Genomic DNA, 18,560 nt, shown 5'->3' with positions numbered 1-18,560 from the left:
AAATGTCTTTTCACACCATCGGGGGTGAGCGTTATACTTCATTTTATGCAGTTCCCTCTTGAATGGTGTTTAGTATGTAGTTAGACACTTGTTCATTAAGCAGAGAACACAATCCGCATCAATGGTGCCTCCTAAAATATTAACGAGGTTAACAAGCTGCAACTTTCTTTTTGAGTTAGGTATATGTTTAGTTGAATAGAGGTGCCAAGAAAAAGAATAATGTGATAAAACATTTCTTGTTTAGAAAAAGGCTTGCAATAGAAAAAAGAAAAATAAAATTTTCAAAGTTCCTTAACTTTTAAATGCACCATAACTGCTTTTGTGTTGGGAACAGTGTTCCTATAGAAAAAGTTATTCCACTGAAATTGTGAGACTTCAATGCTTTCTAAAATCACAGATCTATTGTATCTATGTTATTCAGAGATATCTGAGATATCAAAGTTAGATCAACAGCATGGGTCATACCTTGCAATAACAATAACAACTTGTTGCTGGATTAGTTTCTAAAAGATATTGGCATGTCAAGCTCATACAGCTCTTTTGTAAAGGCCAACTGCATTGTTTTTTGATCTCTCAGTGCAATGGCTGAAATCACATGAGTTTCACATAACATTTCTCAAAATAATAACCCGTTATACAGTGCACAATTCATCACTAAATTTTCATGATTAAAATAATTGCTCATTTGTGGCTTGGAAATGTTCACTTGGTCAAGCGTAAACTATCATTTGCACTGACCTCTCTGTTTAATAACTTCTTTTTTTTTGTTTTTTTGTTTGTTTGTTTGTTTTTTCGAGACAGGGTTTCCCTTTAGCTATGGAGCCTGTCCTGGAACTAGCTCTTGTAGACCAGGCTGGTCTCGAACTCACAGAGATCCACCTGCTTCTGCCTCCTGAGTGCTGGGATTAAAGGAGTGTGCCATCATCGCCCGGCTGTTTAATAACTTCTATGGGTTTCATATGACATGAAATACCTAGGCAGTATGCAGCACATTATACCTCCATTTTAGCAGACTAGCTTTCCAATACAGCATTTTATCTCAAGTTGTACATATAAATTAGTGATGGATATGTGGCAAATACTGTTAAATTGGTCCATAAACACAAGCAATTTTTTCAGATTCTGAGCTTTGCTTTCTTCATATGCCATATATATATATTATAATGCTCAATTTGAATAATTATGAAGATGAATTATTTAATGATTACAGTCATGAAAAACAGTCTTAGCTTTTACCTTTTATAATGCTTGGTCTTTCTCTGTGTGTAGCTCAGTGCCAAAGCATTTTTCTAGCAAGTTCAAGGCTCTAGAATTTTAATCCAATACTCTAAAAAAATTGTTTTGATATTATGAACAAAAATATCCCTATCATCCCACGTGTATCTCATTATCTGAATGTTAAGAAAATCTAATTTCTGTTTTATTATTCATATTCTTGGATTCTTTTCCCTAGGTATTGCAGAGAAAACAGTATTATCTGACTAAGGATGTTCAAAAACTTAAAAGTTAAGAAGTCATAAGTGGTTAAGGAGAAATAATTTTCTTGAGTCTTTAAACTTTGTGTTTATTTTCATCTGCTTCCTGTACTGTTAGTTTTTTCCCTCTCAAGGAAACACAAAGACTGTGTCTGTTCGGCCTACAGCTTTAACAGTTTGCAGACATCTCTCTCCAACCCTCACTTTTCCCACTGCTATCGCTGAGGAATTCCTTTACTCCTTGCGAGAGTTTTAATATTCAGCAGGTTAAGGAAAACCACGGTCAGCTTTCGAAATTTAGTCTCTGCTGAGCTTTCAAAGTGTCAAGGCCCTAAAATAATACAAACAGCAAGAGTACTAAATCTTTCATTATTTCCAGTTTCCCCTTGAGCATACCCACTTTACAATAAAGAAGTTGCCACTTACAGTCTTCTTTATTGCATGGTGGGTAATAGCTACAGGGTGGAAAGTAAGTAACTGTGTCAAGTCAGCCCCACTGCCATTATGATTCATGTGTAATCCTTGCACATTTGCATCTACTCTTTTAACGTGCAGGTACTTTATAGATTGGAAGAGTGATGGGGACAGCTACTTCACAATAGATGGAACGGAAGGAACCATCGCCACGAATGAATTACTGGACAGAGAGAGCACGTCGCAGTATAATTTCTCCATAATTGCAAGTAAAGTTAGTAAGTATGGCGTGGGCAGAATCAACGTTAAACTGAAATTCTGTGGATTTAACACTCTTAAATGAGTCCCTGCTGAGGTCTTTTTTATTTTAGGACTGACAGCTGAGAAGTCTCCCGGGGAAACTCAGAAACCTGTTCCTATGCCTCATAGCATAAGTCCAGAGACATTGTGACAGCTGCCAGAGAGCCCTGTTTGCAAGATTGCAGGATTACCTAGAAGTGATTCTCATTGTGTACCCTCAGCCTTTTCCATTCATCACTTTCCAGAGTTTGCACAAGTATCAACTTCTCTTCTACAGATACTCTTTGTATCTATGTTATTCAGAGTTGTATAAGTTTAAAAATAAGAAAATAAGCATATGAAGTCACTTACTGTGAAATATTTTCTGAATTCTGAGGAAAGAACTTGAAAAACTATCCTTTTCTCTTTCCCTTCTAATTCAAGAGAACATATATTAAGATAAGTGTGGATTATACTAAAGCTTTAAGTAGACTTTTTGAGACCCTTCCTTAGAATACACAGATTGTTTCAAGTTCCTTGTGCTTGCTTGTGGCACAGGAGACAATTTTCCCGACTTAGAGGGAAAGCAGAACTTATTTGTTTGATAATGCACTCAAAGATGTTTCACATCCATCTCAATTACAAAGGGAGAATATTTAATATTGAGCTATCGGCAAGAGTGTCTTTATGAGAAACACCTGGTCTCCTTCCTTCTGCTCTGGTCTTTTGAGAGTTTTGACAATTCCCTTTGGAATATTTTTTCCCTCCTTATATTACTTTGAGCACCTGGCAGAAATTTATAATACTTTAGTTATTAATTTTACATTTCAAATAAAAAAAGTACTACAAACATTTATTCTGTTCTGGGAGCGTTGCTCAGTTTCAAATCAGTCTGGGTGTAACTATGGAAGAGCTGTGTTTATATTTTTAAATGTTTTACATATGTGTAGGAGTGTGTGTATGTTTGTGTGTACATGTGCATGGCAGAGTAAGTTTACATGTGTTCAAAATTTTCAGGAAGCCAGAGGTATGTCTTTAGTTCTTTGTCTCTGTGTGTATTCAGGTCACTTCTGCATGCCTGGTATAAAAGGAAGCCAGAAGATGGGTTCAGCATTCAAAATAGGGTTATAGAATATTGAAAGCTTCCAGGAAGTTAAGCTCAGGTCCTCTGGCGGGGTTGACAGTGCTTGTCATCACGGTGAATTCTCTTCAGCACAGATCTAAATTCCTGTTTGGTCTCATATATAACTCAACAGTAACGTTGGACCTCATCTATAGATTTTAGAGTTTAATAAACTCTATAAGGATCATTAATATTCTACATAAAGAGAAATATTGATTAAACTAATGTATTCGCTGCTTGCTATTGATGGTACCATTTAACATTAAGAAGACTAGCATGAAAACTGTAACTTTATATGAATTCTAAATTATCTTTTAGTTATAAAATATCACTTCTGTATTATTTTTAAAGATTTTTTTGATTCCATAATTTGTTCCAGGATAAATTCACAATTTATATTTTTTGAAATACTTCCAATACTATGTAAACTCTATGTGGTTTTACTATCTAGTATTTTTATCAAAATCTTCATGATATACTAGATATAAAGAAATTTTGTCATAGTTGTCCCAAATATGGTTATGATGACGCAGTAAATAGGTCACTTTATTTTCAACAAAATAAAATAAATTATATCTTTAAATTAAGGAAATCTGTTTTGGGATATAAATTACATACTCTGACAAATTATTTCATATTTATTTTATAACACTAGTCGTTAAAGAAATGTGTTACTTCTGTAGTTGGCACTTAAGAATTAAAAATGAGGTTTTTATAGTATTATAATACCATAAAATAAATTAAACATACATGATAGAATAAAATATGCTAGAAGTCAGTGAATCTATTACTAACTTCAACCCTGTAAAATTGTTGTTATTGTTTTCCTTTTTCCATAATTGAACATTCGTTTTCTGATATCTACAATGATGTTTTGTGACATTTAATTTTGGAAAATCTAGATATCCTACAGTGAACAGAATAATTACACACAACAAAGATTTGTCTTACTTAAAATGTGAAAAATAAAAAAGTCCTTTGGAGAAAGACTATTAACAAGATAATGTTAATATTTTCAACAATTTACTTATGGAAATGGGTGGTAATTTAAATTTCAAGCAATCAAACAATAGCAATTTACCAATTTGTGATAAATTTGTGGTGGATTAAAATTGGTCCAGTATATAGTAATATTTTCTTTATGTTTTAATAAATAAAGCTTGCCTAAAGATCAGAAGAGCAAAGCTAAGCCACTAGTGGTCAGGCAGTGGTAGCACACACCTTTAATCTCTGGATTCAGGGTACAAGGTGGATAAATCTCTAAGTTCAAGGCTACCCTGGCCTACACAAAATCAATGCAGAAGCAAATATAGGTGATGGTGCCTATAATCCTGCACTAGAGGGACTATAGAATGAGAGAAGAGAGACTTAGTCTGCTTAGTCTGCAATCACCCAGCTGTGGTAGAGGTAAGACTTCTCTAGTGATTTGGCTGTTTTCCTTTTCTTGTGTTTAGGAAAGTTTTATTAATTAAAACATAATAAAATATCACTATACTAATACATTTAAATCATTTTTATAGATTACTAAAGTAATTTCTTCATAAATGCAGTTGAGAAATTTCGCTGCCTGTCAAAGACAGCTCAACTCCACAGAGACTTAATGAAATAAAGCGTGAATCTTGTACTTTGAACGTGAGGTCTGCATCTCAGATAATGTAGAGACTGGATTCTGCACCTCATAGCAGTTAGTGTAGAATTGAACCAGTGTGTTGCTTTTCATGAATTTTATTAGTGTTTGATTTTATGGATTAGTTCACTACATGGTTTTATAGTCAAAATATTGTTATATTTATGTAAAATAATTTACAATGTTCCAGAAACCTTTATTTAAAACTTTGTCCTTATTATTTCCATTTGTAAGTTTTAGAGAAATCCATACCACCAATCTTCAGAGTTTTATATAAAAAAGAAACTTATAATAATGACTATATTTCATATGCTGTGAGTCTGAACTCACCTGTGCAATATGTTTTGGATCATCAATACACATACAATACACATAATCATACAATACATATACAAATACAATGAAGGGGTCACTGTTTTATAATTATTGTTGATTTCTAGTTTCCTTAGAAAATGAAACACAGTTTTACCTATTTACTAAATTTTTTAAGTACATTTACACTAATTAAGCAACTATTTCTAAAGTAGCTTTAAAAATATTATGTATTTTGTGCTTTTATCCTTTAATAAATAATTTTCAGTCTTATTCTTCAACACATGATATGAAACCAAGTATGAACATTGGCAGGGGATAAAATATGTAATTCACATTAGGCAGTGAATCCTTGCTCCAAAGACATTGGCGGGGAGGTCATAAAGGAATAAATGAGTTTTAATCAAAAATTTATTTTTTCTTAGTTCAAGAATAATTTAAGGATAATTTCTGTCTTTCTATAATCAACCCCTTAATTCTATTTTACTTAAATCTATACTCCAATAGAAGATGAGTTTGAGATATTTATGTATATATCATAAATATTCCAGATATTAAAACTTTTGACTATTTGTGTGCAACACAGAATATTGTATTTTGCTTAATAAAATAAGTATCATTATTGGATAAGGTAAGATCAGTGAATTAACTTTAAAAAGATAAATAAATCACACTAGGCGAAAAGTGGTTCTTCACTACCACTACACAGTTACTGCTACCTGTGACTGTGTCTTCCTCCACTACACAGTTACTCCTACCTGTGACTGTGTCTTCCTCCTGTACACAGTTACTCCTACCTGTGACTGTGTCTTCCTCCTGTACACAGTTACTCCTACCTGTGACTGTGTCTTCCTCCTGTACACAGTTACTGCTACCTGTGACTGTGTCTTCCTCCTGTACACAGTTACTGCTACCTGTGACTGTGTCTTCCTCCTGTACACAGTTACTGCTACCTGTGACTGTGTCTTCCTCCTGTACACAGTTACTCCTACCTGTGACTGTGTCTTCCTCCTGTACACAGTTACTGCTACCTGTGAGTGTGTCTTCCTCCTGTACACAGTTACTCCTACCTGTGACTGTGTCTTCCTCCTGTACACAGTTACTCCTACCTGTGAATGTGTCTTCCTCCAGGACACAGTTGCAGCTACCTGTGACTGTGTCTTTTTCCAGTACAGTTACTCCTACCTATGACTGTATCTTCGTCCAGTACACAGTTACTCCTACCTGTGAATGTGTCTTCCTGCAGGACACAGTTACTCCTACCTGTGACTGTGTCTTCTTCCTTCTCCATTAGTTTTTCCTCAATAACTCTCTTATTGGTCATTTTTTTTGCAGTTGATACCTTACAATTTCCTACAATTGAAGATTATTTTCCATTTTATATCAAAAATAGTTAAGAACAAATGTGGCTTTCAGAGAAGCAGTATTCATGTTTACTAATATTATCTTTTTATGTATTCAACAGGTAACCCATTATTGACCAGCAAAGTCAACATACTGATTAATGTCCTAGATGTCAATGAATTTCCGCCAGAAATATCTGTGCCATATGAGACAGCTGTATGTGAAAATGCCAAACCAGGGCAGGTATGTTCTCAATACTCTTCACAAACTGTGTACAATGGCCTGTATGTTTATGCTTTAAGTTTTAAGTCCAGACAAAAATACACATGAGTTATTTTCCTGCATTATATGTCTTTATTAAATTTAAATATGAATGATGATAGACTCATATGAATTAATGGCAGATGGATGTATGTGAAGCTAATAAAAGAACAAAGTAGCAGCCTCAATTTTTTATGGGTACAGAATATAACAAAGATAATATAACCACCTCTTGATTCAGAGTCTGAAATAGTAAATGATGAAGTACTATTTCTCTATTAATAAATAATGTCAATTTGGTTATTTGAAACATTAGAATACATAAACTAAAATTGTGTATATTAGTTTGTTTTTAATTTTTGAATGTCCCACTACATTAAGTTTATTTTACATCTAATAAAAATTTCAAAAAAAATTAAAAATCTTATAATTCTTTGAATTAATGCCTTTGGGAATTATCCTCTACAAAATTAAATGTGAGTTTGTTATACCTTAAAGATTTGAACTTTGGCAAAAATAAAATTTATATGAGTTAAATTTCCTTTCCTTTCATGTGGGAAAAGTAATGAAAAATAAGCTTGTGTGTCCAGAGGCTCTGTTTTAACAAATACCTTTTTTCTTTTTATTAGAAAACCCCTTTAAAAAGAGATGACCCTGAAATCTTCTTTGAGAGTTCAGAATATGTAGGTTTGGGGCACGTTGAACTTGGACCCATCTATTATGTCGCTTGTCAATGAACTATATATAAGGATAGATTATCTATCCTCTATCATTGTCTAATAAGAATACATACATACATACATACACACACACACACATATATATATATGAATATACATATGCTTTGTGGTTGTATCTAATTATCTACATATCTATAGATTAGAATCTACCATGATACTTTCTACTATCTATCCTTTTATTTTTCTATCATTTACCATTGTGTGGAACATCCAAACTCTTACTGTAGAAAATTGTTTAATTCATATGCTTGAAAGTTTTCCATATTCTCTGTCCTGTCTCTAACATACTTCCAAATATTTTCTGTAGTATATGGCTTTTAGATATCTTATTTGGTATTCCTTCTCATTTGTGAATCAACTAATTGCATTTTTCCAGGGTAAACTGAAGTTACTTTTAGTTTAAATTTTAAGAGATCAATGCTGAATGATTTAGATTTAACAATGACTTACAACTTGGGAGACACTTTGAAACAGAGATGTGAATGTTTCCTTGTCCAAGTAACATAGAAATACGTATTATTTAATCCTAAGCAATGGAGGATGGGTAGAGTAACATAGCAACACAAACAGGCATGAATTCTTTAATTTGTCTCTCTTTTTATAGTTTTTTTTTAATAAATCAGCACTCACAATGTACTTGCTCTTCAATTTTGCTCTTACAGGAACACTGATATAATCAGATGCATTTTTTCTAGTAGAATTTCTTATTTAGTCTGAAACACATATATATCACTTAATTTAACAGGCAACAAAGGATCTTTTTTCTTTGTTTGTTTTTTGGGAAATTTTCAATACTTTTTCGTTACACAGATATTGATTTATAATTAGGATGTGTCCTCTGATTGTAGCTGCCATTATTATCTGCAAAACCTTGGGGAAATGCTCACAAAAGGTATGTGTAAGTAATTTGACCACTGATATTGATTCAAAAAGTGGCATTTCTCTCTATCTACGTTCTTTATTAAATAAAGTTATTAGACTGTTGTGTAAAGTTCCCTGTGAAATTCATGAGTGACTTCAAGTTTAATCTCAACTTTGTCTCAGATAATTCAGACAGTAAGTGCTGCAGACCGAGATCTTTCACCTGCTGGGCAGCAATTCTCCTTTAGATTACCACCAGAGGCTGCCATCAAACCAAATTTTACAGTTCATGACTTCAGAAGTAAGTATAACCACTTACAGACTCACCTCTAATGGAATTTTGTCAAAGGGCACACGAGGATGATTCAACTGCTTTTCCTAGAAACAGTTTACAACGCATAGATAACACAGCTTACTTTCTTTATAGAGGGCTTTTAATGATTTAAACAAATAAAGCATTTTTTCTGAGAAATTGATTGCTACCTTATTTGGAATAAAGTCATATAATAATTTGCAAATATCTTATCCATGCAAATTAATTCTGTATTCATTTCTTTTATTTGAGCAACAAATAGTACAGAGGTTGTGAATCAGACAGTTCAATTAGAATGAACAGGATTTCATTCTCACTGCTTGATTTCCCATGGGCCACACAGGGAGTATTTTCCTAATTAATGTAGAACTCAGAACTTCTCTATTGAGATCACATACAAAACCTTTAATACAATACTTCAAAAGAGTCTATTAAAATAATTTTAGATACAGCTTCTGAAATCGTATCTTCCACTATACTTCCACAAGTATATTCTACTATCAACACTTCTCTTATAATCTGATAATATTACAGCCAGAACGGAAACATTTGTTGTATTAGATGATGGGTACTCTTCATTTCATGGTGGGAATGTTTCTCAACCATCTAAATCTAAAAACGGAAAACATCCAACGGCAGATAATGTATTATAACTTATCTAGTGTAAAGCTCACTCTAGACTTCCTGATGTGTGAGCAGAACATTCACACTGGCTCCCACTGGACAACATTATCTATCAAATTTTGAAAAGCTTTAAAATGCATTAGGTATTTGCTACAAGTACAAACAGAGTCCTTGTTTTGAGACGCTTTCTTACTATCATAAAGTTAAAAGGTGTAAGCCAAGTCATTTCTATGCCAGAATCAATTGTAATAAGTTTCAAGTTTTACTTCTGTGACTTTGTGCATTAATCTATTCCAAGCACCTATATAACATGTAAATATCAGATATCTGATATTATATTTGATGAGAAAACTGAAGTTCTAATAGATTTTGTTTTTCAAACAAGTAAAATGATATGATATCATGATGATGGGGACAACTGACCAAATGAAAGAATGTCTGGAGAAAACCATATGTTGTGGGTGAATAGAGAGAAGAAAGTCTGAATATCCATATTTCTCACTAATGAACTTGAATGGTTTGGCTCTATCTTATGGTGTGATGTGATAAATAGCTGTGAATAAAAAAATACACCAAATATATGAATTTAAAGCTAGCATACTCATTCTTTGATCATGAAGCTAATAACACTTTACAATATATAAGATGTCAGTACTTAGATAACAGTACATTAAAAATACTGATGTCTAAAGAAATGGGGCCTGTGATCATTTGAACGAGAACGCTTCCATTGGCTCTCATGCTGGACTCTCTATATAAGAATAAATGCATTTGATATCATATATTTAGGTATTTTCTTTGTATTAGTCAAAGTGAAATATAATTTTTGGCTTCATTAAAGATACAATGAAATAAAGATATTATTAACATCTCAAAAGATATTATTAATATTGTACTTTTCAATATTTGACATTTTGTATTTAGAATAATAATATTCATAGAAGTTTCCCTCCACTGAATTTGATTTTGATATCAGGAAAAAAAACCTGAGGGAACCTAACTTCTTACATATCCTTATAAAGCTCTTCTTTCTCAATGGAACATTTAATACATACACCATCAAGATGAATGTTTCTTCTTTCTCAGAGGATTGTTTTAATTACATATGATTACATTTAAACAGTTTCAATAATAATCTAATCAATAATTTAAATAAGAATGCATTTTACTGATTTAAGAAGACTTTCCTTCTACTTAGCAGACACCAATTTAAAAGGTGAAATGAAACTCACAGAAACTACGTTATCATAAATATTATGTTTTGCAGACAACACAGCTGGAATTGAAACCCGGAGAAATGGATACAGCCGCAGGCAGCAAGAGTTGTATTTCCTCCCGGTTGTAATAGAGGACAGCAGTTACCCTGTCCAGAGCAGCACGAGCACAATGACGATTCGTGTTTGCAGATGTGACTCTGATGGGACCATCCTGTCCTGTAACGTGGAAGCAATTTTCCTACCTGTAGGACTGAGCACTGGAGCTCTGATTGCAATACTACTATGCATTGTTATACTCTTAGGTGAGTTTCCATATAATCGGATTTTCTGTATCTCTCTCTATCTCTGTATTATATGCCACATCAAATTATCATGTCTATTTAATTACGTTTACTGAGCTGGTTAGAGTATTAGTAATTATTAGAAACAAATTTTATTAAATATGTTTTCCATTTGGTATTTTCCATATAACATCATCAATGTCTTTACGTCATGAGGAATGTTAATGTTGAAAATTTTACTTCTTTTCTACCAAGAAAATCTCTGTGATAACTATCAATTTTAAAAACATTTCTCAGATTTATGTGTGTAAACTGGGTTTGAAATTTTTTAACCTTCTAAAATATATGGCATTCATAAAAATCTTGCTAATTATTCCCAATAATCTTGAGCTTAAAAGATGGTTACAATAGGACTACAGAAATTCTCATGCTTTGTAATACAATCCTTAATTATCAAAATTGTACTTCCAATGAGTTCCATTAAATAAATTTTTATTATAAAAACAAAATAAAACAATTTCTCTATTAACTTTGAAAACTATTAATTGTCACTGCCTAATAAAAACAATGTGGTAGTTTTAAAATATCCCAGAAGAGTAATACTTTGTAATTTCCATCTAACAAAGAAAAGAAGAAAGCAAAGGGTCTATGAAAGAGGCAGAGATTAAAGGGACCCTAAATATGTTTACATTCTCCTTACACTGCCATCCTAAAATAACTTAATATTTTTTATGGTCACTCTTTAAAATCAAAGAAAACGGATATAAACTGGGAATTGAGCTTACACAATAGTCATCATTTAAAAATTCTTTAAAAAACAGGACAATAGCTTTTTCTCTAGAATAGAAATAATGGTAAGCAGTGAGTAATACCTTATAGAGAAAACTCCCAAAATCAACACTCATTGTTGCATAGTAACTTCTAGACCAATTTGAACAATGTAAGTATTAATTCTGTGTGGAGAGCTTTGTTACATGAACAAAGCATTCAATTATGTCTTCATAATGCAAGACGACATTTGTCTAGCATGTGTTTTTACTAGTGTTCCAAACTTCAAGCTGTATATTCAAATAGATTTCTCACATAGAAATTATCCATGTTCCTCAAATGTACCCATTCTCCTTTGCAAACATGTAGCTAATTGAATCTGGAAGTACTTGTTTATCTTCATAACAAGGCTCAAATTATTGTAAATATTCTCCTTTGGCTCATGTTCCCTCATGAAGTAAACAAGCAAATTGTTACCTCACCAATATCGATGGTGCTTGCTGTGTAATTATCTCCCATAATTCCTCCTGAATAGCCATAGTTCTCTTGTACTAGTCTAGGTACTATTAACCCTCTTCTTCATAAAAAATAATCACTTTATCATTGTCTTATATAAGACTCTGTTTTAAAATACATTTATTCCTGAATATTCAGCCACATACTGTTTACTGCACAGTTTTAGTCTCTTTCAAAGAGTGAGGATAAACTATAGAAACCTACATGCCTGGTATTTCTTATAGATAGCTTTCCTCCAAATCAAATAGAGCCTGACTCTCTACCTTTGCACTGTTAAATCTTTTGACAAACAGTAATGCTCTTCAAGGTTTTCAGTATATTGCCCAACCCCTGGGATATCAGCATCAGTGACTTTGCATTGGATATTCTATATGCCAAGGGAAGACTGTACAATCCTAAATACCATTCATGGATTATTTAAGAAGCAACATCTAAGGCTCCACTTTCCTTCCAATATGCTCAACTTTAAATTTGGTGAGAGAGGGAATAAACACATCATCTCTTACCATTGAACATTTTCTAGGCTCTCATTTAATCTCTGCTATGAAAAAAAGAAACACACTTGCCTTTATACTAATGTTATTCTTTTGGAAGGACGTGAGACTGTTGTCCAAAAGATGAACACTTATTTCATCTTGTCGTTATGTGCCTGCTTATGTTTTGAATAATAAATACCATTAACTTAATGGTGAGTATTCGGAAACTAGAAATAGAAAGATAAAATAACAATTGCAATGAATAGGTACACCAAATTATTTTATTTTTATCATTTATTTTTTTTTATTGAGAAAAGGAAAAAAAGTATCCGCTTCCTCCCAGCCTCCCCTTTCCCTCCCCCTCCTCCCCCCTTCTCCCCCTCCCCCAAACTCCTCTCCCCCTTCCTCTCCAGTCCATAGAGCAGTCAGGTTTCCCTGCCCTGTGGAAAGTCCAAGGTCCTCCCCACTCCGTCCATGTCTAGGAAGGTGAGCAACCAGACTGGCTAGGCTCCCACAAAGCCAGAACATGAAGTAGGGTCAAAACCCCGTGCCAATGTCCTTGGCTTCTCATCAGCCCTCATTGATCGCCATGTTCAGAGAGTCCGGTTTTATCCCATGATTTTTCAGTCACAGTCCAGCTGGCCTTGGTGAGCTCCCACTAGATCAGCCCCCTTGTTTCAGTGGGTGGGTGCGCCCCTCGTGGTCCTGACTTCCTTGCTCATCTTCTCCCTCCTTCCGCTCATCATTGGGAACTTGGGAGCTCAGACCAGTGCTCCAGTGTGGGTCTCTGTCTCTATCTCCATCCATCACCAGATGAAGGTTCTATGGTGGTATGCAAGATATTTGTCAGTATTGCTATAGGACAGGGTCATTTCAGGTTGCCTATCCTCAGCTGCCCAAGGGACTAACAGGGGACATCACCATGGGTTCCTGGGAGCCACTTTAGGGTCAAGTCTCTTGCCAAACCTAAAGTGGCTCCCTTAACTAAGAATTGTGGTTCTGTGCTCCCTTGTTTCATTAGATGCTGAAAACGCATTTGACAAAATTCAACATCCATTTATGTTAAAAGTCTTGGAGAGATTAGGGATACAAGGGTCATACCTAAATATAATAAAAGCTATATACAGCAAGCCGACAGCTAACATCAAATTAAACGGAGAGAAACTTTTAATTTTTTTTAAAAAACAAACTATTTTTTCTTATTATACATACCAATCCAAGTTCCCACTCCCTCCATTTCTCCCATTCCCTCCACATAGCCCCCATACCACCCCTATCCTCTTTTCAGAGAGGGTAAGGCACATTGCACTGGGGAAGATCCAAGGCCCTCCATACTATAGCTTGGCTGAGCTAGATATCCCTCCCAAAGCAAATAGGTTCCCAAAAAGTCAATACATGCAGTAGGAATAAATTCTGGTGTCCCTCCAGTGGCTCCTCAGTCTGCCCCAGCCATTCAACTGTCAAACACATTCAGAGGAACTAGTTTTGTGCTGTGTTTGTTCCTTCTCAGTCCAGCTGGAGTTGATGAGCTCCTATTAGCTAAGGTAGACTGTTTCAGTGGGTGTACACATTATGTTGTTGACTTCTTTGCTCATATTCTCATTCCTCTCACTCTTCAACTGGATGTTGGGATGAAGGTTCTATGGTGATATTTAAGATATTCATCACTCTGACTACAGGGCAAGGCCAGTTTGGGCACCCTTTCCTCTATTGCTTAGGGTCTTAGCCGGAATCATACTAGTGGATTCCTGGGAATTTCTCTAAAGCCAGGTTTCTTGCTAACAACATAATGGCTCCCTCAATCAAGATATCTCTTTTCTTGCTCTCATCTCTGTCTTTCTTCCATCTTGACTATCCCTTTCCCTCATGTTCTCCTCACCCCTCCCCTTCTCTCCGCCTCTTCCACCTTGTCCCTCACCCCTTACACTACTATATTCCCAATTTTGTCAGGTAATCTTGTCTATTTCAACTTTGCAGGTGGATCTTTATATGTTTCTCTTAGTGTTCACTTGTTACTTAGCTTCTCTACGATCATAAACTATAGGTCAATATCCTTTCTTTATGGCTAGTATCCACTTATGAGTGAGTACATATCCATTTTTTATTGCCATAATATTTTCTCTGAGCCCAAAATACTAAAATGTAATAGAAAAATATTTGATATTATTAATGGTTTTCTATAGTTTTCTACTATTTAGCATTTCAATGTGAAGTTGGCATTAGAAAATTCATAAACATATGCATGATAACCTTATTGATCATATTATTATAACTATAAACATATTATGAGGCCATTAAAGAAATTTAGCTATTCTTGATCTACTTTTGCATTTATAGAGAGTAAGTGATATATGTGCTTCCACTTACCAAATTGGTTTTTGTGTGTCCTTCTAGCTATAGTTGTGCTGTATGTAGCATTGAGAAGGCAGAGGAAGAAAGACACCTTGATGACATCTAAGGAAGACATAAGAGACAATGTCATCCATTATGATGATGAAGGAGGTGGTGAGGAAGACACCCAGGCTTTTGACATTGGGGCTCTGAGAAATCCCAAGGTGATTGAAGAGAATAAAATTCGCAGGGATATAAAACCAGACTCCCTCTGTTTACCTCGTCACAGACCACATGCGGAAGACAACACAGACATAAGGGATTTTATTCACCAAAGGCTACAGGAAAACGATGCGGATCCAGCTGCCCCACCATATGATTCCCTGGCCACTTATGCTTATGAGGGAAATGGGTCAGTGGCAGAGTCACTCAGCTCCATAGACTCTCTCACCACAGAAGCAGACCAGGACTACGACTATCTCACAGACTGGGGGCCCCGCTTTAAAGTCTTGGCAGACATGTTTGGAGAAGAGGAGAGTCACAGTCCTGATAATGTGACCTAGGGAAGACAAAAAGGCTGGTTAATACACATCTAGAGAAGAAAATTTTATCAAAAATATTAAGAAAAAATGTTAACACACACACACACACACACACACACACACACACACACACTTCCAGAATCTCCAGGACAAGATTCCTTTGATCATCCAGTTTCTAGCAATTTGTCCCATTTACTGTCTTGTCATTTGGGGTTATTCTGATGACACAAGATAAATCCTATAATGCGTCCTTGCTTTGTTTTGTCTTGTTATTTCAGGAACACTCTGAGCAGAGCTCAGGTCTATTAAATACAATTCACTGGCATGACAACCTAGAATGAAGATAGCTATGTGGCATCACGGTGGAAGAGTGTGAGATTTTTCTTAATTCCACTAAAGTGCCTATTGAAACTCTTATCATTGAACGTGGTGTACACAACATTCCGCTGTGATGGCTTTGCAGGAGTCTGAGATGAAGAGGAACAAACCAGGCGTGTCTCTGTCAAGGAGCAATAGCGACATGCTGACTCTCATTCCTTTCAAGAACAAAGAAGAATACTTCCCAAACCCCATTTTTTAGAAGGCAAAAGTTTTCTTTTCAAAATTGTAAACTGAAAATTATTTGTTTTTTCCTATTCTTTCAGAAACTGGAATGAATGAGACATGAAATTCCATATATAAGTCATGAATTCTAAGAGCAATGCTTAAATCATAACATTATTTCATGTTAAAGATGTTAATTAAGCTGTTAACTTTTCCAAAAACTAAAATTATATACAGGATATTATAAGGATCCCTCTTTGTAAAAAGATGCCTCAGGGCTCAAATTCCAACTTCAAATAAACATTGGTTTGCTTAATTCTAAATTGGTATGTGAAAACTGGTTTTAAAATATCAACAAATCCTTTAATTTTCCAGTCGAAGATAAAGTTTCAGATGTGATTCTCCTGAAATTTCTGAAAGAAAAATATATTGCTCATTTAAACATGAGAAAAAGTCTCCATTCAAATTCCTAGCATTTTCTTCAGTGGTACTTTGATGAATGATTCCAAGAAAATGCATATCAAATAGTGTGATTTATAACATGTACGAACTTTTAATCGGTACTACTGAACAAATAAGAGTCAGGGACTTCTAAAATCAAAGCAATGACTAAATCCCAAAGGGAGCAAAACTTCAATGCCAGGCAGCTGATTCACTTGCTCTAGTGATGTTGATTTGAACTTTGTCAACTCAGTATTTATATTGGCTCAGAGTCACTTTTTTTCAGTTTCTCATCTACAAAAATCCTAATGTAAATTACTCCTTATAATTCTTCTGATAGAACTTCTACAGTTTATGCAAATTCTGAGAAATGGTAGGATTTATGACTACATTAATAAACAAGGCTCAAATCAATTGAACACAGGTTATCCATTATTCGAAATTTCATGTGATACAGCAAATGAAAACTGAACATAAAGTAACAACTATTCTTAACAATGTGTTTGTAACAACTGATCACTTCTACCTATGATATACACAGAGAATAATTAAGGTTATTTAAATATGCATACATAAGATATGTTATAAAATATCTGTGAATATCATTATCATTTGTGAGGCTGTGAAAATAAAATTGCACACTGTGGGTCTTAGAAATGTAAAGGATGGACAAATAAATTTTAGCCAATTCTCAAATGCATATTTTCAAATTTTTTATAGTGTAGGGATATGCCCATTGTGTCTGTGCTTTCCTTCTTCTTCAGGCTCATCTTACCCCTTTTGTGATGGGATTTAACATTCTGAGTCAGCAAACCATTCCACTGTTGTTTCCGTTTTCATGTAACAAAGAAACAAATAATTTCAGGATCACATCTGAGAAAAGCAACTGTTTTTATAGAACTTATAATTGCATTTCATACTAGAGAAGAAAACACCTAATATGACTTATTTCTTATTTCACTATGTATGAAGATTGTCTCCCGAAGGAGGTTAATATGCAAGACCATATCCTATAAAGACAGGATTCTTATTAAAGATTGTCATTGCTTTTAGTATTTTCGCAGGAAATATAACTGCCTTTTCAAAAAGTTGCTAAGAAGAAGCCATGAAGACATGAAGATCTGAGAGACAGATTGTTTTAAACTATAAAACTAAGAAGATATGAAAATTTGCAATGTGGAGCACTTGGTTTTCATCACACATACCACTCCAAATATCTTTGTCATTTCCTACATTACATCATTAACTATTAAAATGATCATAACAATTTATCACAGACAAAGTGTCTTTCAACAACGAAGTTTCCTCATGTCTCAGATATGGGGTTTCCTCTCACCATTTTCTCCTAGTCTTGGAGAAAACCTCTTTTCCTTCCTTTTTTGTTTTTATCTCTTTCTACTTTGGTATGGTCTCTGTTTCTGTTTCTCTTTTCATAAGGCAGGCTTCTTATTAGAGCAGCATCTACCCACAAGACCTCTTTTTACCTGGTTTACCTTATTAAAGGCCTTATCACCAAATACTATCCCAGTCTAAGGAATTTGGGTTGGTACTTGAGCATGTGGATTTGTCCAATCCCAATCTGAAGACTGTAACAATATATACTTTTTTAACTAGCATTTGATTGACAATGACCAATAAAAGTAATATGAAAATAATCTTAGATATAATGATCAAAATAATATATGATGTGTAAAAGAGATCCTTTGGTGCTTACAGTTAGAGGGGTAATTATATCTTTTCGGCTAGTGAAAGGACTAAGCCTAATATTTCAATACCGGTTACACTTTGGATGTTTTTATTCATGCAAATAGGTATTGTCTTTCATTCAAGCATTAAGCAATATAAAAATGCTGAAAATTTATATGAATGATTTTAGCTGCAAACAACTAAACCACATTTTGTTATTGGCTTGCATGTCTATCTTTATAGATCTACATATGTACATATATATGACTTGTCTGTTGCCTTCAATGCTTTTCAAAGAAGTGTACAATCAATATACAAAAGTGAAGCAGTGTTATTGATGTATACTAAAAACAAATTTGTATGCTTTGAACCATATTCACTCTTTT

General features: G+C 34.2%; 1 protein-coding gene across 4 annotated transcripts in view; it reads left to right on the top strand.

Annotated features, from left to right (window-relative positions):
- Cdh12 (cadherin 12) overlaps positions 1-15,986 on the top strand; it is a 788,260-nt gene extending 772,274 nt beyond the window's left edge. For 3 of the 4 annotated variants that reach the window (XM_075975839.1, XM_075975838.1, XM_075975836.1), the window contains 5 exons: positions 2,031-2,167; positions 6,696-6,817; positions 8,620-8,737; positions 10,641-10,892; positions 15,026-15,670. In XM_075975839.1, coding sequence (XP_075831954.1) covers positions 2,031-2,167; positions 6,696-6,817; positions 8,620-8,737; positions 10,641-10,892; positions 15,026-15,525 — 1,129 coding nt within the window. In that variant the 3' untranslated portion in view covers positions 15,526-15,670. Of the gene's footprint in view, positions 1-2,030; positions 2,168-6,695; positions 6,818-8,619; positions 8,738-10,640; positions 10,893-15,025; positions 15,671-15,782 lie in introns of those variants that run through there. The other variant, XM_075975840.1, reaches the window with a different exon arrangement.
- Positions 15,987-18,560: the final 2,574 nt, after the last annotated feature.

Source organism: Microtus pennsylvanicus, chromosome 6 (assembly GCF_037038515.1).
Source record: "Microtus pennsylvanicus isolate mMicPen1 chromosome 6, mMicPen1.hap1, whole genome shotgun sequence".
Taxonomy (NCBI): Eukaryota; Metazoa; Chordata; class Mammalia; order Rodentia; family Cricetidae; genus Microtus; species Microtus pennsylvanicus.
This window is presented reverse-complemented; position numbering and strand designations above follow the sequence as displayed.